At 27.9% G+C, this 27,237-nt stretch overlaps 1 protein-coding gene across 2 annotated transcripts in view; it reads right to left on the reverse strand.

Moving 5' to 3' along the window:
• Positions 1–27,237, reverse strand: part of LOC107449889 (uncharacterized) — a 72,178-nt gene that overhangs the window by 35,509 nt on the left and 9,432 nt on the right. Inside the window, exon 1 of one of the 2 annotated variants that reach the window (XM_043038686.3) lies at positions 15,810–16,178. The exons of the other annotated variant lie outside the window; for it this stretch is intronic. Coding sequence (XP_042894620.2) covers positions 15,810–15,881 — 72 coding nt within the window. The 5' untranslated portion in view covers positions 15,882–16,178. Of the gene's footprint in view, positions 1–15,809; positions 16,179–27,237 lie in introns of those variants that run through there. 2 annotated transcript variants of the gene reach the window in all.

The following is a 27,237-nucleotide window of genomic DNA, read 5'->3' on the forward strand; positions in this document are numbered from 1 at the left end:
ATGTAGATTTTTTTGTTTTTAGGTTTGTGTTATCCTTTTTTTCTTCACTTTTCATAGTTTCATTGACAACTAACTACTAATTTAACTACTAATTTCATTTGAATCTCACCAATTGAGTCAGCAACTATCACTTAAATACTGAGGTGGCCTCGTTGGCCGGGTACTTGTTGGTACATGGATCTTATTTCCACAGTTTCCAAATAAATATGCTTATAATTAGTTAAAATTTGTATGAATTTGCATTTTTTGACCATGAAAGTAAATAACGTAACTAATCGTTAATCAGAAAAGTTCCTTTTAATACTCAATTGTATTTATTTTCATAAATATTAGAATGAAATACAATACCCTAAGAAAATGAGAGTGTTATTGTAAATAATAACCGATTAAACATTTAAATGACCAGATGAAAATATTTTTGTAAATATAAGTATATTAATTGAAGCAGTTTCGTCACTTCTATAATTCATTTAAGGTAAGTAATCATTATTATTACTGAAATAATTTTATGCTTCACATTAAAAGCTGACTCAACCAGTTCAGAACACCAAATTGAACGATACAGAGTTGCAATGAAAAAAATTCATATGATTACGTACTTGTAATTTTAATTAAATATTTTAAAAATAATTAACTCAGAAATTTGTTTTACATGAATTAATAAGTGATTTGAATGCAGTTGTTGGAAGTTAAAATAGAATAAAGTGATTTTTAATAAAATCTCAATATCAACGTAGAATATTATGTCACTCGAGATTAATAAATCCTTTAGTACCTACCGGGTGTCTAAAAAGCAGACGGAAATAAAAACTCCTCTGTGAAATCTCATTGGACAGATAAAACACGCGGTATTGTCCAGATTTCTTTGGCTGTCACCAGCTTAAAATTATTACAATTTTTAAAGATATTGTTTTTCTACAAAATACTTTTTTTTCTAATTTGGAGGGGCACAGTAAAAAATTCCGGTTCAAGGTACGGGATAAAGTATCGGCAATTTGAGTGTATCATCCATAAAATCAATTTTACCGTAATACCTATTATTTAGTATTATTCAGTAATTTTTACAGAAATATTTATTTAAATAGAGGGATTCAGCGATTTTACAGTAATTATTGCTGTAAAATAGCAGCATATCAAACTTTTTATTCAGTAACATATTCCGATAAAAATGGATTTTACGATTGAGTGCCAAATCTGAGTGGCAAAACTTTTTACCGTAATTTGATCAGGACTTTTTTACGGTGTATGCTTCTCTAATTTAAAATTATTTATCTTTAATATTTGTTGATAATCCTATCTTATTACGTTTTTGATATTTCTTATTATTCCAAATTGAAGACTTGAAATTGTAACAGTATTTCTCTATTATAAAGTATTATGACGAAAATCCTGTGATTTTACCTAATTCTGCAACATCTTACGATAAACACATTAGAATCGGTATTTAAGCTTATTTACCGATTTAAAGTCTAAAAAGATGAATAAATTTCATTTACTTTTATTAAGCTTTGTGTGCAAAAAAAATATGGTCAGAAATACCAGAATATGGTAAAACTGACTGTAAGGGAACACCGAAAAGCTTGGTAATTTTCGCCGAAGCACTTTGGTAATGATTTTGATAAAATTAACAATAAAATATGGTTTTATAATGTGCGATAAAATTGGGTAATTTTATCATGATACCTTATGGCATAGCATAAAAACCATTTATTCGGTTAAATTTGATTTTCAACTATTAAAAGTGCGGCGATAAGAACTATAATTTTGAAAATCAGAATTTCCTCTGAACCTTTACCATCTGAACGGAAAAATCACTGAATGAATGGTTTAAATACCGTATACTTCAGTTTTATTACTCAGAATTTTGAATTTTTTACCAGAAAATGATCATACCATAGACTACGATTATTGTACCAGGGTTTTTTTTTCCATATGTAATCTTTTGGGCAGTAAATTTATGCAAATAAGGAATACAAATTCACATAATATTGTAATTAGAATAATTTTCGCACTTTTACTAAATAACATTTTTGATACAAAATATCTAGAATTTTTTTAAGTAACCAATAATTAAATAGAAATTTCAAAAAAAATAGTTGCAGTAGTATTGGTAATCGAGTGAAGGGATTTGGTTTGAAATTTATTCTATTAGACTAATTTTGTGAAGCTAAATCTATGTTAATACAATAAATTTTCTGATACTTTTTAATTGCATACCTTGTAAATTAAATAAAATGATAGGGTAATTTCAAAAAAAAATTGTAACAATTGTAACAATCATGTTAATTGGTGATATGAGCAATAAGCAGAGAACAAAACTCCCTAATCATACATTAGCTTATTAGAACATGTTAAATAAAGTGTCTTTTATTGAAATAATTGTTACGATTCTCCTATAAAGCATTTTAAATTAATCGCGTTAATTTAGGTTTCAGTTTGCTTCTAAAAAAAACGTCTTTTAAGAAACTTTTTTGTTATTTGAGTTCAAAGCTATCTTTAAATCATCGTTTCTGTCTTAAGATTTAAACAATTATAGCATTTTAATTAATTAGTTACTACCGTTACCTACACTCCTTCATTTCATTTAAAGGATAATGCACACTCTTCAAATCTTTCTTATTTTATCTTACAAAAACCTCATCTACAACGTGAAATGCATACCTAATGAGGAAAATGACAGATCCGTAATCATAATGTTCCCCCATAATAAAGAGGAGTTCATTTCCGCATAGTGTGACACTCGTTTAAATTGAGTGTTTTTTTATGAAAAATATTCAGAGGGAAAAAATTATAAACTAAACTGAAACATTTTCCATAACAATAGAGCTTCCTGTTGGCATTTTGAAATAAAAAATATTGAAAATAAAATGTAAAAACGCAAATAAAAACATTTAAACTCAAACATTCTATGGCGTACCATTTTCCCCGACAAAAATCTGCAAATACGAGACAGAAAGAGCTAGTACTGATCAGATTTGTTATTTTAAAAACAAATAAGTTTTATCATTTTTAGAAACATTTGTCTTATAAAAATTCCGTATGTCATTTAGATCAGTGGTTACCAACTGGCGGCCCGCGGGCCACATCCGGCTTGCGCAGCCTTTTTTTGTGACCCGCGAACTAAAATATATTAGTTGTATTTTTTTTGCGGACAATTTTCGTAAAAATCTATATGGGTTTAAAGTATTTTTCTTCGTTTGAAAAATACCTAATTTCTTCGTTTCTGTGAAATTTAACATACCAACGGTGCAAAAAAAATTTATTTCCCAGGTAAAAATCTTCTTCTTATTTTAATTTGTAATTCAATACTTTTGTTTTGCACAACTTGATAAAAATCTGACAGTAATATTTAATGTTCCTTCAGACATAAAAGAGTCCTATATAAAATTTTGATAAAGTTGCGGCCCGCCATTTGACTGGTGTTTTTAATTGCGGCACCCCGGCCACATATAAGTTGGAAACCCCTGATTTAGATCATGATAGTTCAATGAATAAGGCACTGAGCTATCATTGCGAAGTACTGGGGTTCAATACCTGGCAGTGGTTTGAAGCACACCCAACTTCAAAATCGATAGGTACAATCTCGTCTCGGAAGTAAAAGCTGTCGGTGGGCAATGTTGAGCACATTGGTACCATGGTCATGAAATTTCGGAGCTAATCCCCTACCATAACTTCCATAATCCCCTTGACCTTCCATGACTTTGGCTCACAATGAGTCTTTGAAGAAATGTTATACTTCAGCTTAATTAACTAGTATCGGCTAAGCACTGATTGTACCAAAATGTAGACATTTTTTGACTATGTACCATTTGCGGAAATTTTAGTGCATGTTTTGCAAAATGGAATTTCGGGGAGTTCAAAATGACGTCACACATTAAACTATCGAATCAAAATTCAAAATTCGATTACAAAAATATCCATTATAGGAACTAAAAAAATTTGGATACTACTTGAACTATTAAGGGCATATTTGCAATGATTACTGGGTTATATATTTTTTTGTTTAAAAATAATAAATATTTTGTTTCGAGGTTGTGTTCTCAAGCAAATATTTTGTTATTAGTTAAACTTTGAATTTTAATTCTGATGTCAAGAGTGTTGCACTTCATGAAACTCACATTTTAAGAAACATTTTAAAAAAATATTTTATTTTAAATTTAAATTTAAACTACAATTTCTATGTCTGAAAGAAAAAATACGACGTCCAAATATTCCTTTATGATTAAAACATACTGAAAGCTAAAATTACTACCTTTTTAATAAAGCTATTTACAATTAGCTTAGTGAAAAAAAAATGATAAAACAAAATCTAAATATGTAATAATTGATGAAAAGTATTTCTCTCAAACATCCGTAAAGTTTAAAAAGTTTTTAACGTAAGTTCTGTATCACATAGACACAATTAATTTTATTAAATTTACTGCCTGTAATATTAGCTTATATAGAAATTGAAATAACTAATGAATATAAGTTTTCTGCAAGGAGAAATATAATAAAAGTGGGCTACGACAAAAAGCGTTGGAAAAAGACATTTATAATCATTTTTTTATGAATTGATAAATGACCAAATAAAATGTCTAGACTGGAAAAATACTTTTTAATCGTGGATTTCGTTGCACATTATAAATTTATGCGAACAAACTGTAGCTTTTTTTAAGTATCAGCATTAACTTTTCAGCATTTAAATTATATGGCATCAACAATCTTCAATCTTTAAGTTATCTTTTATTTCAACTAACTAGATGCCAGATTGATTTTTCTGTACAATTAACAACGACAAAGGCTTAATCTTATCCAATAACCATTTTAAAGGTTTTATTACATTAGGAATAAATATACCGTAAATGCATAAAATAAAATATTCGCATTTTTTTTTTAAATAATTTGTATTAGAGTATCAAATATGATTTTAATGATCGGTGTAATGATGTATAAGCAAAAACGTAATTACTCTTAAAATTTTAGTCGTTCTTAGAAATCACTATCTAAAAAATAAACTTAGTAAGTATAAATATTATTTATAGGTGTATTGTTTAATAAAACTATATAATGTATCTAATTAGAGTACACTATTTGAAATTTTGGAGCATAATGAAATAGAATACCGTTTAAATTTTCTGCACACTTAATATGGTGTTATGTTGGGTCATATTATCGTACTTCTTTTAACTTGATCACGTGATGCAATGTGATTTTTCTCAATGTCTTTGTCAATAAGTCATATTTTATTTAAAAAACCCACTTGGACTCAAAATTCTAAAAACACAATTTATTTCTCTCAAACCATGGTCGGAAACAGGACTTGCTCATCCCTGTTCCGTTTACCACACAGCAGCATACACTTTAGACACGCTAGAACACGCTTTTGCTACCCTCAAATTATAAAAATACACATTAGATGGCGTTGGCAGTGCTCAAAACACTATGGATAAACCTGAATAAAACATGATTCAAAGTAATAAAGCATTATGGCTGCAAAAGATTTACCTCTTACTATGTTTAAGGTATCATGATTAAGGAATGATTCAACATTGAATTTATTTTTCTGAAAGTGTATAAATTTATCATAATTGAAGACGATATATATTATTTTTAAAAAAATCTAATTTCTTACACACAAATTTAACAACAAAAAAAACGAAAACAAAATTTCTAACCATACGGAAACGGATGTTAAGTTTAATTATAATTTATTTATTGTTCTAAACCACAAAAATATGCCTAATTATCTATTTGCTCTAAACCACAGAGGCAGGCACGAATAGCACTTACATGACAAACTAAAATAACTCCAATTAAAATAAGTATTTAGAAGAAGAAGGAAAATTTTCAAATGAAAGTTTAGAGAGAAACGAGTAAAATTCTGTGTCCGGAGAAAAAAATATTGTTTGTTTAATTAAAACAACGGGATACTTTTTAATGTTGGCGGGTTAATGGGAACTCATTGGCGTAAAACATGGGAAAATTTCGTGAGCCAGTCGAACCTGGAAGTTTGCATAACTCCTCCTAGATGAAAGATGTTATCTTTAGGTCACGTATTTTTCGTTTCCATTTAGCATCACGCGGGGCTTTGAACTTTTTTTTTTAAAAATAATTGTAGAACACTTGACCGAATAGATAACAAGGATATTACCTCATTTTTCGTAACTTTATTTAAATATGTCAACTTTTATAGTTTTGATACTGTCAAAATCACTGTTTTTAAATAAATGTATTTCCTCCACTAATAAAACTCGTGTTTTATAAAATCAAAATAAATTTACATTTAAAATTGTGAAATTGGACAAATTCCTGTCACAGTACACTTGAAAACTGCATTGTACTGTCATCATCCCCTTTTTACTGCATGGTATTGTTAATTATTATTTATAAATATTGTAACCCTGTATTTTTGGCTGACTTTACTGACCCTGTATTTTATTTTATAATTTTCTTTAATTGTCGATATTATTTGCCAAAGTATCTATCACTATTCTATGCTTGTTTAAGCTCTTATTTTACATAATCCTAGAACATTTTTTTTCATAAAATTGAAATGGGGAAGTTGTTCAGAAATATCAGAGATAGTTTATACAGAAAAAAAATTTATACGAGTTCTTTCTTAACTCTAAATTCATGCAGTGGGTTAAGGCACCACTCACGCCGCTAATTGGAAAGCGAAATATCGTGAGTTCAATCCTGACTTCAAACAAAACAACCGGCGTATATACGCAGTCAAGTATGCATCGTGGCTTAAAGCTATTTCGTTGGTCGTGGTGTGGAAGTTTGGAGAGAAGGGTGTCATCCCAAATGCTGTGCACGTCGTCAAACTAAAGAATATATTCTCAACCAAACCAAACTCAGTGTATAAATATAAATATAAACTCAACCATTCTCGTCTAACCAAAGAATATACAAAGAATATAATATATATTACTTGGTCCAACCAGGATCAAAGTTACGTGGCATTACTACTAAGGCCGTTACAAGATAGATTCCTAAAATGAGACTATGTGTTTGTTCAGGGTTGGGTGATCTGTGTTTTAATTATGCTGTTATAACCGCTGTTTATTATATTTGATTTATGTTTAGTCTTTTTTTTTTACAATTCAAAAGTATTTTTTCGATAAAATTGAAAAAAGGAGCAAACAAGAATATCAGAAAAGTAGTTAACATAAAAAAAAGTATCCTATTACATTGTTTTTAACACTTGTGCTATCACCATGTTGTTTACTCCATTTTACCCCTATTTATATAAATCTATCTATTGAGGATCTATTGCGATTGATCTATTGCGCCAACTCGCAATAGATATCTATCCTCTATTGCGAGTTGACGACAAAGACAGTAAGTAATGTCTATGAAGTTTTTAATTATTATTAAATATATACAGAGTTTCAGCAAATTGATTACACCAAACTCCAATTAGCAATATATTACAGTCGTGACTGGATAGCAAAATTCAACAAACTAAGTAAAGCGTTGTTCAGCAGAGAGCGCTGTTGTAGTCATAGAAATATCTAAAGAAAGTTCCAAATAAGAGCGAACAACACCCTCTTGTTAACTAGAAAACGTTTTAACCGTGCATTTTTTTTTATTGTATTTATTCTATTCGCGTTGAAACTTTCATTTTCAATGAATCAAGGGTGTGTAAATTTAAAATGGAGTAATAGTGTAAAAATATCAAAAATAATTTGCACTTAAAAATTATCATACGAAATGATACTAAAATTATAATTTCGCTGTATATTTTATACATTTAACTTTAAATGTTTCCTTCTCTACTACCCCAAGCCATTTTCTCGTTAAACTTGAAATATAAAAATCATGCATAAATATTAGAAATAGTTCAAACTAAAAAAAAAATATCATACAAGATGAAATAAAACTATATTGTTATATCACCTAGTATTTCATCCCATTTATGTTTAAAATTTCATTTTTCACAATCCAAAGACATTTTTTTATGTAACTTGAAATTGAGAAATCGTGCTAACATAGTTTCACTTAAAAATCATCACAAATTGGCTTATAATTATGTACCGTCACCATGTCTTGTATTCTATTTACGGTAAAAAAAAATTCCACTACCCAATGACATTTTCTAGCATAACTTGAGATGGAAAAATAATGATTGAATTAAAATAAACCTTATTATATTAATAAATATAACTATAATTTAAAAATATTAATTAATATATATAATAAAAAACTATATCGTATTAACTATAACTCAGTCACACTTGACAACTATCAGCGGTTCTAAAAATCAACATACCTGCAAGGAGAATTTTTTATTATAATAAATTCTGGTGAAAAATTCAGGTAAAATTGCTACACTGTATAGTAATGACACTTCTAGTAAAAAAAACATACTTTCTATTATTAAACACAAATATACGGTATTTACACCATTTATTTAGTATTTTTTTATGTTCATGCAGTAACAGTTTTTCGGCAAGTAGGGTTTTCAAAATTAAAGTTCTTATTGCCACACATTTAGTAAAAAAAAAACTGTAAAGTAAATTTAACTAAATAAATGTGGGGTTTTTTTATTTTTTGCTATGCTCTAAATTATCATGACAAAATTACCAAATTTATCAAATTTTATCACATATTATAAAACCATATTTCATTTCTAAAATCATTACCAAATCAAAAATTACTGAGCTTTTTGATTGTTCCCACAGTGCCAGAAACATAATAAATTTTACCATATTCAGGTATGGTTTTGGCCTTGCTTTTTTTCTCAGTGTATTAATCAAACTATATCGAGCAAAACCGTCACACGTGACTTCACTATCTTCAGTTTTAAAATCAACATACCTATATTTTCAAGGAAGCAGCTCAGTAAGAATGTTGTTCTAAACCATTCCCCAGTTTCACAAAAACATCGACTATTTTTCTCATTAAAATGAATTTTAAGTGGCATAAAAGTGAATTCAATTATGAGAAAACTTATAAAACGAATTGATTCATTTAGTTACTAATTAATTCCATCATTTTAAAGTATAATTACTTTATTTCAAAATAAAGCTGATCACTCCAAGAGGGTTAAGAATTCTCATTAACTCAATGTCAAGGTGAATAAAGATCAAACAGCCTTAAGCTTGAAATTCTTGCTTAGTTCAGACACGAATCTTAACAAAGTATCTAACATTCTCACCTCCTACAAATAGGTCATTCAAAATGGTAATTTTAAGGCTGTTGTTATTTTATTCTATTTAAGGTTGTTGTTGTTATTATTTTGTTAAGTTAAAGAAGATTTATATTTATAACTTAATGCGATTACATTATTTCCTTATTTCATGCGACTTATAAATGGATTGTTTATTATTGCAGTTGTTTCTGCGTATGAATAAGTAGGTATAATGATTAAAGAAATAATTGCTTTTTTAAATCACTCCACTGAAAAATTATACATATTATTTAAAGTAATTTAAAAATATCCCATTAATTATGTGTAAAATAAAAACCATAATTTCACGCATTAGTAATTAAATTGTTATTGTTAATCTAAGAATTTGATGTATTGTTAGACAAATAAATTAACTTAAACTAGGGTGGGTGTACCATGTTATAAAATGAGTATTTTCTAAACGTCATTTTAAAAAGATCTAACTTCTTAATTATTTTTTTGAGTCATTAAAAGAACAAGGTGCGTTAATTAAAATATATTTCATTCTTCCTTTGGAGAAAAAGTCCTTTATTATTTTGCATAACGTGTTTATACCTCGAGAATTATGTAAAAAACTGTTGATAATTTATTCGAGAAAATAGCGAAAAATAATAAAGTTTTATTACCAACCAGAGTTTTCCATGCATGCCTAATTTATCAAATATAATTATAAAAACTATTCTGGAAATTAAGAAATTTGATTAATTTTCAATTTAACTTATTTTAAAATAGATTTACAAACAATTAAAATCTAAATTAATAGAAAATTGAATTGCTTAAATGCATTCAGCACTATAATATAATATAAACATACAACATAATATTCAGTAATATAGACGCACTTGTTAATATAATATACAGTATTATAAACACATAATATATAACTCAGTTTAAAATTTCCAGATTATCCACTTGAAAATATTATATATAAAGGATTTGGGACAAAATATAATGGTATAGTTTTCTAAAAGTATCATTTATGTATCTATCTTGTCCTCAATACCTATTTCCAGATAGGTATTTCATAAATTTCCAAAATTCTTTGTAGATAACATAGCACAATACACAAAAACTTTTCATTGGTTACATGAAAATCGAAATGTTTTTCGGGATGAAACGCTCTTGAAAATGTTTCCTGCACAATTAAGAATACCATTTATTATTATATTCTCACAAGCCCTTCAAATAATAAGGTCCCGTTGTGGACTGATCGCTAAGACACGGTTCCCAGCAGATCACCGAAGTCAAGCATCACTGGCTGCGGTCCGTGTGTGGGAGAGTGACCACTTGGATCAGTCTGTGTAGGGACCGAGGGTGTGAGGTATTGGTCCTCGTTAAACTGTTCTACCGTAAAGTGCTCGACTTCGCGTGCAGGTCGTTGGGCTACCGAAGCGGGGATGCCATCTTCTCTGCAGAGGATCAAAATTGTGATGGCTTTCCTTCGGATCATTCTCAGGGATGTTTCCCAGACCGTCGCCAATAGCCCATTGTGAAGCTCTAGTGCGACGTAAATTAACTACAACTGCAACAACAACAAATAATAAGAAATATCTTGACAAAAGCTAGCAATGGGATTCGAACGTATTCCTGGTTTCTTTCTTCTTTTTCAAAACCACCCAAAGATTTATTCCAGTAACATACTTCATGACACGACCTCAATATCAAAAATCACATTCAGCAAATAAAAACATATTATACGATCTTATAAATCAATAAATAAATTAGTTCTCAACTTCGTTCTTGAAACTCGAGTAGGAGTTAAGCGATTATGCCTAACCATGCGATTTAAATCAGATGTAATTGGACACCTGTAAGAAACGTCACACGTGTGTGTCAAACCTAATTGGCTTCTGAATCAACAAATACCATGATTTACCAACGATGATGTCATTTGCAGGCACCCGATTAGGTACTTGCAACTCCACCAGAAGAAGTGAAGTAATTGTGCCTAACCATGTAATTTAAATCAGATTTAATTGGATGCCTGTAAATGACGGCAGGCGTGTGCGTCGAACCTGATTGGTTTCTGAATCGACAAATGCATACGATTTACTTACAATGAAGTCACTTGCAGGCATCCAATTGATTCTGAAAAAAATCTCTTCTTATAATTTGTCAATAAGTTATTTGAACAATGAAGATGAGAAATAACCTAATAATGCGATACCTGTAAACATTTTGAACTGTTCAATACAGGTCTTAATCATCATTCTAATCAAAGAACGAGAATGCATTGAATAACGTGGCGCGGAGTAAAACGTGACTTAATCGCTTCTAACATCAATTCATGGAATTGCATGAATAAAAGTAGGTTTTTGGTTAACATTCATCTTTATACGCCTTCTGTTTATTCTTAGGGTCTTATTCCAAATTGGGGCAAAGATCGGATGGAATAAAAAAGACACGTGTATTAATTTTAGTGTGACCAAAATCAGTTGAACTTTGCTTTGCACATATTCTAGAAGCGTGATTTAATAAGTAAGATAGTTTCACTGATAATTCTAGTAAGCATTAGACATCTAATAATAATAACTATGTTTACGAACTCTACAGTTTTAATCGTAGTGAAAATAAATAATTGTTAAATATATTGAAACTTAAATATTTTTTTGAAAATTTTGAAATGTAAAAAATGTTTAATCTTCCAAAGTCAGGGTGTATCAAAATAATCTGTTTTAATTTTTAATTACTTTTAGCAAATCACTTTTTTAAAAAAAATTCATATTTTTTTATGCAATATATGTTGATAAAAAAATATTTATTACTTCTAATAAATATCTTATGCTAGAATATTATACCATAAAATATATTATACCATAAAATTATTGCTATTCATAAATAAATTGATATTTAAATAACTTTTAAAAAAATTATATTTAAATTTAATAAATATAGCTAACGTTTTTATTTACATTTATAGTAATTTAATGATAATAAAAATAAATTAAATTAATTTTAATTTAATGAAATTATTGTGTGGAAAATATTGTTATAATGCTCTAGAAAGAATTTTGATACGCATTGCTTAGCAAATTATAATATGGCACTCTTTTTCTGTCAAAAATATTTTATTTTTATATTTCACATCAGCCTATGTTATATATTTTAAACAATATTGTTAAACGTTCGCCTTATATGGTATGCCAAATTAAGTTGACGTAAATTATTCAGATAAAGGATAGTTACTGTCAGTTAAAGCATTAAATGAAAACAAAATAACATAGTACTTTCTAAATTATTTGGTCATAAATTAGTCATTCAAATTGTTTAATAAGAAACTGAATAAAAAAATATTCCATTTAGTATGAATTTGATACTTTAGAAAAGAAATTTTGTGCGTAGCTCGTAACATTCAAACATCTTAGTTATAAAATAATTTTATTAATAAAAGCACGACGTTTTTAATTAATTCAGTATTATAATATTATAAAGTAATTATAAAGTATATTATTATAAAGTTCAGAGTGAAGAATGTCTGATTAATTATATACTTTGATTGAACATAAATTGCCCTTTGGAGTAGAAATAATCAAGTTTTCCGATACTTTATTTAACAGATTAGTAATTTAGGGGGGGGGAATATGTTGCTATCAAAAATATAATTTGAAATTATTACATTTTATTTAAAAAATATAAGCTTATTGTAAAATCGAAATTTATTCAAAATCGCTAATACTCTAAAATTAACATGACTAAGTATGAAAATTACCAAACTACTAAGCATAAAAACACATTCGACATACAGAAATTAACATACAATTTTTTTAATTCTTTTCCTGCGAAAACTGTTTTAAAAAGTGCAAAGTATATTTTGACTACATGGAGAAAAAAATCTTGCAAAATTACAGCATAGCATGGTAGTGACATTTTTGGTATTAAAAAAATCATTCTTCTGGTTAATGAGACTAAATGCACTGCATTTAAACCATTAATTTAGTAATTTTTCTGTTTATATGGTAACGGCTTACCGAAAATTCTGATTTCCAAAATTGTTGTTCTTATTACCACACAATTAGTAAAAAATACAAAACTGAAAAGCAAATTTAATCAAAATGGTTTTTACGCTATGCTTTAAGGTATCGTAGCAAAATTACCAAATTTAATAAATTTTATCACATATTATAAAACCATATTTCATTACCAAAATCATTGCCAAAGCGCTTTGGTAAAAATTACCGAGCTTTTTGGTGCTCCCATACAGGCAGAAACATGGTTCATTTTACCATATTCTGGTTGTTTTGACTATACTTTTTTTCCTCAGTTTATCATAACAAGCTACATCAACTTAAACCTTTGAATTTAACTCTTTTACAAAGGCTAATATGAAAGTGTATTAATGGATAAATCATGAAAGTAAATTGCACATTATTCCGAACTAACCTGTGTTGACCATTGTTGAAATTTTATTTAAACCTTTCGACTTTAAAATTCGTAATAAACTCTAGAGTCTCTGGCATAGTTTCAAAGATAAAAAAATAATAATAAATAAATAAAAATTGGACCTCATGCGTCATATAAAGCGCGCAATTCTCGAGAAATTGAGCATTGTAATATGATACATATTATGTGATACAAAATTATGCATTATTTTTAAGCCAAGCGTCTATTATTTCAGAAATTTTTTAAATATTAATAATTCCAAAAATATTGCTTTTATAACATAAAATAGTCGAAAATATGTTTATAAAATTATCAATACAAAGTTCTCTTAAATTGGAAAGTAATTCAGGACTATAATGTGATTTATGATATCTGATTTATGAGTAATGATCTAATTTGTTATGTGATTTATAATCTAACTATAAATAAGTTCAGTCTAGAGTAGATGTGAAGTAAATAGTAAAAATAAATGTAGTAAAAATTAAAAAAAGGTTAAGTATAACTCTTGATTTCTATTTCAGCCTTCGGTAACTCCTTGTTTATATTTTCTAAAACCTATTTTTTGCTTAGATACTAAAAATTGAAAATATTTATACTAGATAAAGGAAACTTGATTTAGGAACTTTGACACCTCATAGAAATGAGATAGCATACCATGCTGCTCTTACAATACATGAAGTTCTATTAAAATATTTTTTTGTCGTTTGTCATCTTATGAATTTCTTACTTTTTTACTACTTTCTTATTCATTTTATTTCGTTTTTATTCAAAAATATTTTTTAGATATGTTGTTTCATGATTTTTATGGAGAGTATTGTTTCATTGTGCTTCATTAGGCTTTTATATGGTGATTCTTTTTTCTTCTTACAGAAATAAAACTACATGTTTTGTTGCAATGCGTTCAAGCTACGTAAATATTATCTTCCTTTTTAGCAGTTGATAAGTTGTTTATTTACTGCCTATTCACCCTGTATCAAGTTATAAACGATTTAAATAAAATAAATCACGATTTTAATTTGTTGATTTTTTAATTAATTTATTTATTCAAATCATTAAAATTAAAAAAATGTTTAGATAATTGGTCAAGTTTTTATTATGAGTTTGAGTAATGAAAACAAAAAATAAAAATAAAAAAATAGAAAATATTTTAAAACGATGAAAACAGTATAATAAATAATGTGCAGGATACCTGTATTATATGCCCTTTCACATAATTTGCATTGATATTTATTATCAAAATGTGTTTACATAAAAAATAAAATTTAGGTCAATACACATAAAAATAATGTTTTAGTTTTGAACTTGAAAGTTAAATCTAGAAAGATATTTTGTTGATTTATATTAAGAATTAATGTATTATTAGTTAATGTACTGTAATTTTGTGGACAAATTGTATTAATCTTCAACGGAATTATTAAAGAAAATAATCGTATCTTTCCTACTACAAGTGAATTAGTTATTAGCGACATGGAAATAAACATTAAAAATGTATTACAATTATATTTCTGTTAGATTACAATTCCTAAAATAATCTAATAAAGATTTAATTGTAATATTTGGTAAAAATATTCAATATTTAGTATTACTTCAATAATTCGTTTAAAAAAATTTCCTAGGCAACAATTTTTATCTACAAAAAATAAATAAGTTAAAAAGTAAAACTATTGTCTACCTTACCCTGCCATACGTATCATTTAAAATAAAGATGTTTTCGATATTTTTTTTTTTTGTTTTCTATATTATTTTGTATTCTTTATTAATAAATTTCACAGGCGTGGGTGGAATGCCGTTAGAAGAAATTGAACATCGAACTGACATTGAGAACATTGTTTTAAATGCTTTTTCTTAACTAATAAAAGTATTCTCTGCAAACAATTTGAGTATGATAAGAGATTATGTTCGAAAAAAACTTTACAGATTTTGCAGATAGCCAGCGATTTGTTTACATTTATTCTAAACTTTTTACACTATAGCAATTGTTGCAAAAATTGTTCATTTTGAGAGGATTCCATATCAAATATATATTTTATTTTACTTAGACAAATTCAAGTTTTAATGCTAAAAAAAATGTTCACAGAGATATCTTCTGAAGTGTAAAATTCCAACTGATCATATTTAATAAAACTGAATCATAAAGGTATACTGCATTTAAAACTATCGATACATTATTTAAAAAGATAGATGAAGCTCTTTAAGAGGATCAAGCTTTTCTAGTCTTTAAAGCATTCGTTAAATTACTTTATAAGTTTCTTAAATTTCAAATAACACTTACCATTGCATAATGGCAGACGACTATGCTTCCAGAGCGTAGGTCAGAAAAACCACTACAACTTCTCATAGTCATCTTGAGTTCGAAAATTTATTTATTTACAGTTTTCAAACATGGTATCTTCCACTAAAAGTTCACAAAACTCTTGAGGTTTTCTAATACTACTTGAAGACAAAAATGGCACAGAATATTTGTTCGTTTGATTTCAAAAGTTTTCCACTTAAACAATCAATTTACTTCAATTGAAAACCAATTATTACCGAAATATTTCATGATCACGTTTCAATTTATTTGAGTAAATTTTTAATTTTGCATTTTTAATTACTTATTAGCGTAATTATTTATTTTAAAGATTTTGGTGAAGCTAATTGAACGGAAAAATAGATTTGAAAAAAGTGAAATAAATATAAAAGTAAGAAAAAGTAAAATTTAAATTATTTAACTATAAAATTGATATTGAACTACTATTAAAAATAATATTATTAAATCTATTATCAAAATAATTACTACTATTATTAAAACTACTATTAAAACGACTATTAAAATTATGTCAACAGCTATTACTATGAGATTATTATCAACAATTTAAAGATTAATAATAATATAAGTTTTTTTAAATCAATATATATATTTTAGAAGAAAAAAAATTACTAATATCATGAAACTATGCAAAATTTAAATAATTTAGTTCAGGTTAGTAAGTTAATTAATTTTGTTTAATTTATTTTCAAAGTTTAAGAAAATTAAATAGTTTTGTTCGCATTAAGTAATAAAAATTTAAAGAGAGTAAGACAACGAAGCATGCTGAAGTCAATAAATAAATATTGTGGAATAATAGCATAAATAAACAAGAATCATATCATTACACTCAACCGCGCCAATTTAATTCAAAATTAAGGCGGCTTTTGAAGACGAACACAAACAAAAACTTCTTCCATTTCTCACCAAGTCTAATGAACGTCTAAAGATACCGAAACTTTTGTTTCCGGAATCGACGGACAAGTGGCCAAGCAAGAAATGTGGTTCACGGAACTGAATTCTTCGCTTCAATGATTCGAGATGTCGTCGCCAATCCGTGGTCAGTAATTGCCGCCAAGTTCTCCAAAAGTATTCTGTCGGAAAATTATGATGAGTTGTCGCATGTTCATTAGTCGTTTATCGTAGAAATTGTATGCTGCAGGGGACAATGGCAATTATCTAAATTCTATAATGGAAATTAAATTAGAACAATTCAGAAATAACCTCTAAATTTAGATGATAACGTTCAAAATTCGTTTTCCTTGTATGCTTCAATGCTGGTGATGGGATATTAGGATGAAACTTAACAACTATAGGGAATATATAGAGTTCAAAAATATTTATTCGCTTCATGATGAACTAATAAATAAAAGTTCAAACGCTCTAATGCAATTTGCTTAATTTAGGAAAGTTTGCAATAAAAAAGACTTTATTTCTAAGAAGCTATTACATTATAAGATTCATTATTCTAAACACGAACTTGTAAAGCACTCCATATGAAATTATAATGGCCACTTCGACTAGCCCTAAAGTGTATTTTTAAGTGAAAAAAAATTCGAAAATCAGCTATAACTTTTTTTACATAATTTTTTAAATAATATAGTTTAATAAGTACTTAGACAATGGTTTTAAGAATTTTAAAAATAGTGATAAATCCAATAAGAATATTTTTTTTAATTAATAATGGTTTTTTAATTATACAGTTTAATATACTTAAGCAATGTTTTTGAACATTTTAAAAATAGTTATAATCCCAATAAAAAAATATTTTTAATTAATAATACATTATACAGTTCTTTTTAATTATACAATTCAATAAATACTTGAACAATGTTTTTAGGCATTTTAAACATAGTTATAATTCTAATAACAATAATTTTGAATTAATAATAAATTTTTTAGTTATATAGCTCAATAAAGACTTGGACAATGTTTTTAAGCATGTTAAAAATAGTTATAATCGCAATAAGAGAAAATTTGAGTCAGAACATTGCGAACAAATCACAAGTACTCTAAAGTGCCATTAATTTATTTATTTAATTCATTTTATTATAATTTTTTAAATTTGATTCAGGTTAATTCATTCAAACTCAATTCATTTTTATCCAATTCAATTGTTAAAAAAGGAGCCTACAATGAGAAATTTAAAAAAATAATAATAACTTTACTGTTAGAAATTTTAGCATATTCTGAACCATATTATTATTCATATTTGTTGTAATCATAATACACAGTGTCAGGTTAAACCAAACCATCGCACAAATTAATATTTTTTATATTCAATCATGTAATGCAATGTTTCTAGTGTTATGACTCAAAATACCAATAAAATTACTCAACTTTTAATCTACTTTTCTTGAACTAAGTATTCTTTGTCAGTTGTCAGTATTCAAAGATACTAACAACATCCTAAGCATCACGGGACACACTGCAAAAAATTCCCGACTAAATACAGTAAAAAGTACCAACACTCAGGATGCCAGTACTTTTTACCTTAATACCCATTTTTACTTTAAAATTTTACGGAGCAAAATAGATATACCGTAATTTTTTTGCACTAATATTAACTGTAAAATTAGATAAATATTACTGTAAAAATTACTGTATAAAATTCTTCGTTAAAAACAGATTCTACGGATAAATGGATTATACGGATGCTGCACTCAGAACGCCAGTACTTTTTACCGCTATTTGATCCCGAAATTTTTTCAGCTGAGCATTAGAAATAGAGATGAGAACTGATGGTAATAAAGAATATTTAATGTACGATTATTTTAAATTATAAAGATATGCAGCATCATATCAGAACTCTTTATTTATTAATAATGGCAGTTTTTGTTTACCAACAAGATGCAGAAGTCAACTTATAGTTTGTCTATTGTAAAGAATTCCCCTAGCTATTCGTCCGGAGCCGTGGCAGTGACTATGACTATGAGGTTTAACTGTTTCAAGTAGGGATGTCGGGTCATCATTTAAGACAAGTTTTGACTCGGGTCAGCGAAAGCAAGGTGATTAGGGGAGAAAGAGGCTCGCCTCTTTAAAATGCGCTATTTCTCGTTTCCATAGCAGCAGACTAAGACTTCGTGGAGAGGGGAGTTCATTCTATTGACAAACTATACACATTTCTTTAATATTAATCCCTCACCATACATGAATAGAATAGTTTCAAAGCAAAATATGTTCTAGATATTTAAATTAGATGATGCGTGCTGTACCGTGTGCAAAAAAAAGCAAGCACTTTAAATAACTTTTGATCTAAAAGACGTATTTTCGCATTCTAGGGCTCAATCCTAATGGATCAAGAGTCTAACTTTAAATAATATACCACGATATATGCCCTTCTATATACCATAAATTGTACCATATTATTATACCATAAATATTATACTACAAGTACCACGATCGTAAGACACGTTTCCCAAAAGATCGCTGAAGTCATGAATCACTGCAATCAGTGAGCGGATGAAATTAGGCACTTAGATCAGCCTGCAAAGAGACCGAGAATGCGCGGTATCGATCTTCGTCAAACTATTCTACTGAAAAGTGCTCGACTCCCCCTGAAGGTCGTCAGACCATCAAAGCTCAGGGATTTTTCCCAGACTATCATCGATAGCCCATTGTGCAGCTATAATGCGACATTGACTACAACCACTACGACTACTATACTACACAAATTATACATTTGTACAGACAATAATGTTACCAAATTAGGCACAGAAACATGATTTCTCTGAATAAACATACTTTTTTTACGTATTTGGGTTCTTGCTTCTCAAAATAATAGAAGTAGGCGCAATCTGGAAATTATGGTCCCAACAGTTTTGGTAGGAAAGCGATTGAAAGTTTAGGCCCCTATTTTACATTTCATGTATTTATCCATATCTCGTTAATAAATGAAGCAAATCAAAAAAAAATTTACAAGCAATTGTAAAACTTTCAAGTCAAAGATGGTCTAATGGTAGAAAAAATGGAATTGTATGATTTACAAATTCTTATATTAATTTATTTTACGTAATTTTAAATGATAAGTTGAAAATTTGAAGGTAATTGCTCAAGCAGTTCATAAAAAACAAAATTTTAAAAAATACGCCTTCCTTGAGATGGTGAGATACGCAAAGAATCAAATAAGATTTAAAGAGACGAAACTTTCAACCACTCTTCTGCCTTTTGGGACCACGTTTTCTGGAATATGGCTTCATTCAATATTTCGAGGGTTAAATATCCAAATGCAAAAAAAAAAACGAAATAAATGACCAAAGAAAATACTTTTTTGTACCTTAATTTGTAACTTAAAACAACATCTACTCTCATTAATTGGAGTATTTAAGGTTAGGCCCTTGAACCATTAAGATTGAGTCCTAGCACGTGAAAATACGATCTTTAAAAATTTCAAAAATAAGTTTTTTTCGTTTTGTACGGAGTGCAAAATGAAAAATGGAAAAAAAAGGGGTTTATTTAAAATTAGATTTCTCAGGAACTTTTTGACAGATTTCGCTCAAATTTTATATTTTGCCGTGTAAAATTGCATTCTTTAAACTGATGTTAAAAGTAGCATACCTTACTATTCAAACTTCTTTTTTCTGTTATTTTATTTCTATTATTAAATAATGACAAAAAACAATATCTACTAAAAAAAAAAAAAATTTGTATTAAACATCTTTGGATAAAGGAATTTTATAATTGTGTGCAAAAATGTTTCAGTTCGCTTAAAAAGTTCTCAAGATATGGCAAAATAAGCAAAAATTAAAATTAACATTAAGGGCTCCAATATTTGAACCACACTCCTGACCAAACTATGGGAACCATATTTTCCAGATTGTTGCTATTCCCTATATTTTGAAGGTCAGAAATCCGAAGCCCTCGAAAAAAAAGGTATGTTTATTCAGAGAAAGCACACTTTTTGTGTCTGATTTTTTAGCTTAAAATGTTAATTTGTACTAATTAATTAGCATTTATTAAGTTTCTCTCTCGAATCATTAATGTTAAGTCCTGAAACGTGAAGATCCGATCATTAGATCAAAAGTTATTCAGGATTGTCTGTTTTTTATTTTGCGCACAGTACACAGTGCGTTACAGAAATAAACGATCTCTCAGATTATTAGATAAACTTATATGTAAACTATATTTTTCACACAAGATTATGTTTCTAAGCACTAAGCAAATTAACTTAGAATTTCATTTTACCTCTTTCAATGATATCAGATTTCTTTCAAAAACAAGTTATATTTTCTAACCCAACTTACTATAGCAAGAAAAAAGTAAATTCAACAACCTATTATAAAACTAAAATAACTTCCGTTAACTATATGTTTTTATTCATGGTTTTGTTTTTAAAAACGTCTTCAAAACCACCCGGATAATAAATTAAGTAACTTTACCATCCCTTCGAATTTCAGGATCTATTTAATCTCTTGTTGCATTCAACATAATATCCATCAGATAAAATGAGCCCCACCCAAAAGGTAAATTGTAGTGCCCGGTATTTTGACCCGGTTTTATAGTTACACCTCTTTCATTAAAGCTTAAATTACTCTCACTTAAGACAATTCATATTTATCTTTCGGAATACGATTGTTCTAAATGTGACCTAGTTTTATGGTATTATATATGTATAGACAGAATATAATGTCTAGAATAAGGCAAAAATCGCGAATAAAAATTTCTGTGGTGATCATATTAGGCCTCATTAAATTCGCCATAGCATTTTATATTGCAGTGCTGTCAAAGTTCCTTCATGAACAAAGTTATTAACGTATAACAGTTATTAACGTTAAGACTAAGTTACGTTCAGACTAAGTTACAAATTTTGTTCGATATTCGTTCAGTTTTAAAAAATTGTAGAAGCGTCATTTACAATTCAAATACTTATAAATTTTATTTGAAAAAGTTGAAATACTTCTCGATATTTTAAAAATTGTATAAGTTACATTTCAAGTTTACGTAGAATTTTTTTCTTCTGCTCATAAACTATGAAATTTAGTAACTTGAAATTGCTAAGGACTGTAGAAATATCTAGAAAAAATAATATACAATAAAAAGAAATTACATTCAATAATTAGTTCGAAAATCATTAAAAGTTCAACTTATAGTAAAATCTACCATGCAGACTCTTCTGCAGCCCCTTCAAGAATGCAACTAAAGCTGAATTTAAGCTGAAATTTAACCTCTTTACTAAAAAGACGATAATTGTTTATAAACTTAACACGATTTTTTTATTTTAATTTATTTATTTATTTGCTATTTTATTTATTTGTTATTTTATTTATTTATTTATCTTGTAAACTCTAGTTTGTTTTAAAGTTATTGCAATTTCATGTACTTTCTCGCAAACATTTTCTCACTTTTATTCTTCAATTTGTTCAGCTGCACAAAAACTACAAGATTTTAAAAACAATTGGAATTGCGAAAGGAGCTGAAAAATGAACTGAGATTAAGAGGAAATAAAAAAATATATAAAATTTGATAGTCAATTCCATAATTATTTGCTATTTAGCATGTAATTAAAGAGCCATGTGCACCGCTCTGCAGTTCGCAGAAGTGCACTACAGAATTGAAATTTAGCGTGCTGAAAGACCCGCTTTAATTTATAAATTTAATTCGAGTTTGTTTGTTTTTTCTTACACAAATTATACAAATTATTGAAAATTTTAAAATTTTTAAGTTTTTTTTTTCATAAATTTGTTGCACTTATTTTGTTCTGATAAAAACTACTTATTCATTTTTGTGGGGAAAATGTATTTAATTCTCTTGAAATATTTGTTTAATAATCTCAGACTTGAGTAAGTGACGAAAGTAACAAAAAAGAAAGACAGAGAGATCACGTGTAGCCAGATATAAATCTTAGCATCATATTAAAACCTTTAAAAACCTGGAGAAAAAAAACTTAATTCAAAAGAGGTAAAAACCGATTTTTATTCAAACTGTTATAACACTATAAGTCTCGTAAATGAATAACATTTCTTTTCATTCATTTTTCCGTCACACATTGCGCATTACAACTTTAAGTACAAGTCTCGTAAATGAATAACATTTCATTTCATTCATTTCTTTGTATTGTGTCACACATTCTGCATTCTTAAGTTAAAAAAGTTTTTCTAATACAGTAAATTATTTTTAACTAGTTAACAAGTAATAACTAACTGTAACCTACATAGCTTCTCACAAAATAAAGTGACTACTAATTTTCACAGAAACGAACAAACAAATCTGGTAAAATTATCATACTGTACAAAAATGATAAAGAAAATGAATTGAAGTAGAAAAATAATAATAATAGAAATAAATTTAAAAAAATTGTGAATAAAACCAAATCACCCCTCTGCCTAAACAGGCATACGAAGGAAGAATAATCAAACCAAATTACATGGTATTTGAACCATTTATTTGATAATTTTTCCCTTCATATGGTAAAAGTTTACAGGAAACTCTGGTTTTCAAAAATATAATGCTTAATACACAGATTCCATAAAAAATACAATACTGAAAAGTAAATATAACCAAATAAATGGTTTTTTGTACTATGTTTCAAAGTGTCATGATAAATTAAACAAATTTCACCACATTTACCAAATTTTATCACTTATTATAAAACTATATTTATTGTAAATTTTACCAAAATATTACCAAAGCACTTCGACAAAAATAACCGAGCTTTTTGGTGTTCCCATAAAGCCGGAAACATGGTAAATGTTACCATATTCTGGTGGTTTTGATTATACTTTTGTTCTCAGTACATACAGAACAAGGCCCTGTTTGCCCCAGTTTGTTGTATGAAATGTATTTTAGTATATTCCGTTTTATGTGTTGTTGTTTTTTTTTATTTATTTGTATGAATTTAACGTAAATAGCTTATATGATTACCATTATGGACCATATGATGCGAGATAATAGAAATATTTCTTGTCAGCTTGTTTTTTTTCTTGTAAATTACATAAATAGTAAATAATAATAGTAAAAATATCAAAAAATAGGAAAAAAAATATTCGTTTTTTTTTTCAAAAAACATCAACTTTTAAAGGAAAAACAATTGTGAATGCGAGACAATCACAGCGGTTGCTGCTCAAAACGAGTGGGGAGCAGAGCTTGCCAGTATGTATACAAATTTCTAGAACTATATAATAGTATAGTATATATAGTACTATAGTATTTCTAGAACATATTTTAGGCTTATTTGCAACGGAACTATACATCTTTTGACCAATGAGATGAAGTACGCATATATGCTCTAATAATCTGCTTTAATGAACACTTGAAATATGCTCAAAGTTTATAATTATGTTGCAAACTGGACAACTTTTATTATTCTTATGTTTAACAATAAGATAATGATATTTTCCAGAGAAAACGATGAATAATTTCTCTTATATTTACCTTAAATATTTTGCATTTAAGAAAGTTTCCCAATTAGACTGCAACATAAACATTAAAACATTAAACATAAACTTTTAGATGATCACAACATTTTTTCGTGATAACCTTTAAATGAATTCAAACATAATATGTTAATATTTATTCGAGAGGTTCTTTAATGATAAGGAACGCCGCAATGAAATGAGCTTGAACTCGGAGACCTCGTGGGTATTTGGCATTCGTTGACCCCGAGATTCTTCTTTTTCTCTAGGAAAGATGACAGAGTTATCATAGTGTTTCTCTTTGGAGGCGGTATTCAGTTGGCGAAAAAGGTGAATTAAGGCATAAGTAGTGTTGGTGGTTTCAAAAAGAGTCGATAATTCATACTACAAAAAAATTTGTAATTCGATTTCTTTTCTTATCGTGTTTTTTTAAGTTGTATAATAGATTGTTAAAAAAATTCACCTTGATTGACAATGTGTTATGAAAAATTCACCAGAATTAGTTACTTATGTTAGATGAAAAACTTAGTTTGTATCTAAAAATGATATCGAAAAAAAAAATTTATTTCATCAGAAGTTGAAATACAAAAATTTACATAATTTCATCGCCTTCAAATAAAAGAACAGTCCAACCAAAAAAAGTAATTTATAACACCTTTACTAGTATAAAAAGAAATTAATTGAATAAAACTAATTTATATTACTTACTAAGTACTAATTCCAGTTTTTATGAAAATAATTGAAGAGATATCATTTAGTTTTAACTCCAATAACAATTATTCTAATTCATAAATTTATAAATAAAAAAAATTCTTTCCAATTTTCACAATTCTAAATCGTTTTTATTTTAATTAGCTATACATTTTTATGTTGTTAAAAAAAGTTTCACCATATGTTATGATAATTGCACTATATATTATGATAATTTCACTTAACTCATGCACTCACTCAACTATTATCGAATTCACAATATTTTATGATGTTTGCGCTATTAATAATTACGCTGCATTAAAAATTAAATTTCCATCGGTGAAAAAACGTTAGAAGAGCAGCTTCCTATCAGAAAAACAAATTCAGTTTCATTTGGAAGAATAAAAAAGAATTTTATTTGATAAGAAACTAAAATACAAAAACTTGCAGAGTTGTATTTTCGTCAAATAAATAAACTGAGTTTAATAACGCATACACAAACAAAAATAGAAATTTAATATACATGTAATCTAGGCTTATTTAGGATTAAGATTAAAGTCTGCATAGATAAAAAATACTCTTTGAATCTTGTATATACCTATCGTAAAACCTTTTTAACCAACCTAAAATGAAATGGAAGTTTTTACTCGTGATTTGCTATTCTAATTTATTATTGTTTTTAATAAAATCTTCAATGACTTTGTATGAGAGAAGTGAGAAAAAAAATTTTAAACTGAAACTAAAGTAAAAAAAATGAACTAAAAACCCCACCTAAACATGCAAATTAAATTCAAATTATAATTTCGATTTTGGAATATGAGATTTACGCACTAAATATTTTTCTAATTGTATTTAAAAGAACAAATACTAACTTTAATTAGTAAGAAATTAAAAAGCAGTTTTAATTAAAGCATAATTACAACCCTTTTATTTTACTAGAAATTTGATAAATGACCTTTTTTACAACTAAACAATTTATTTTCAACAATAGCAACATTTTACTGACTTTAACCTTACTATCCCAATAAAAAAAATTCCATTTAGTAGAAAAGCGCATTATTACTAGTTTTTTGTTTTGGTAAGTGCTACAGCATTTTAAATATTTTTATATTTTTCTTAGGAACATTAATAACCCAATTTATTTTTTTGCTTGCCAAACGTGTTTTCTACTTTTTTTTTGGAGGAGGGGGGAGGGGCTTTTCTAATTACACTAATAAATTTAACTTTTTCTCTGTACAATTTATTATTTGGGATCATTTAACAAATGTTATACTATATTATGTTTCCATAAACATTTCAAACACACCCTCAAACTCTCACTTTTGACTATTCAGCATTCCTAAAGCAGTATTTCGTTAATTTTGAGAATCATTTCGTCACAAAATCACATGATTTGTGACGAAACACGTGCTCTCTAATATATGACGACAATGTTTCCTCCACTCTAGAGCTCATCGTAGTGTGAGATTGTTAACTACAATGACGAAAATAGAATGAAGACTAGACAATCAAATATAAAGTGACAACTTAAGCCAACCGAGGTGTTTGCCTCGCATCAGGAGGATCAGGGGTTCGAATCCCACTTCGAGTATGGGTGTAGCTTATCTCTCTGTTCTATCTGTCCCTGTTGTGCTATGTCCACGATAAAGTTATTATTAGAAAAGGTAAATACATTAAGCAATTTTATGTATTTTGGGGAATTCGTTTCTTCGAAGAAGCAACGATAGTTACTTAGTTATTTTTAAAAAAATTCTCGCTCGGAGCGTATACTAGGAAACTCCTTTGTTAAACACGAAGAAAGTTTCGTGATATCTGAGTATCCATTTTTAACAGTGCATTGAATGGCAACTTAATTATTCACAGGCCGTTAATATCTCGTTCGGACACTTTTATCCTGTAACACAACCTTCATCCATTTTGACATGGTCTCCTTAAGATGTTGGTAAATCGTTTGAGGCACGTTCATGACACTTTCCAAAAACTTAAGACTGGATAGTTGTGAACCTAAGTAACGGAGACTCATTCAAGTTCATGTGACAAATGCTCAATAGGGTTGAGATCTGGGGATAGTAGAGGCCAACGCAAAGCAATAAAAGAAATCTCTACAATGTTCCTCAAAAAAATTATTTGCAATACCAGCAGTGTGGCAAGTCGCATTATTTAGTTGGAAATACTTCTCGCCGTTGAGATAAATCCTCAACATTGCATGATGACATTATGACTTACTCATACTGCATAAAACAAAGATACTAACTCATATCTTATAACCGTCGTTTAGCAGCCCACCCAATTTCTTTTTGAGAGGGAGGGGATTACGAATACTAATGTTCAACTCCGTAACCTTGTAATTTTTAACTCAATCCAGAAGACAA

Source organism: Parasteatoda tepidariorum, chromosome 10 (genome assembly GCF_982258835.1).
Source record: "Parasteatoda tepidariorum strain Cologne lab strain chromosome 10, Ptep-v5.0, whole genome shotgun sequence".
Classification (NCBI taxonomy): Eukaryota; Metazoa; Arthropoda; class Arachnida; order Araneae; family Theridiidae; genus Parasteatoda; species Parasteatoda tepidariorum.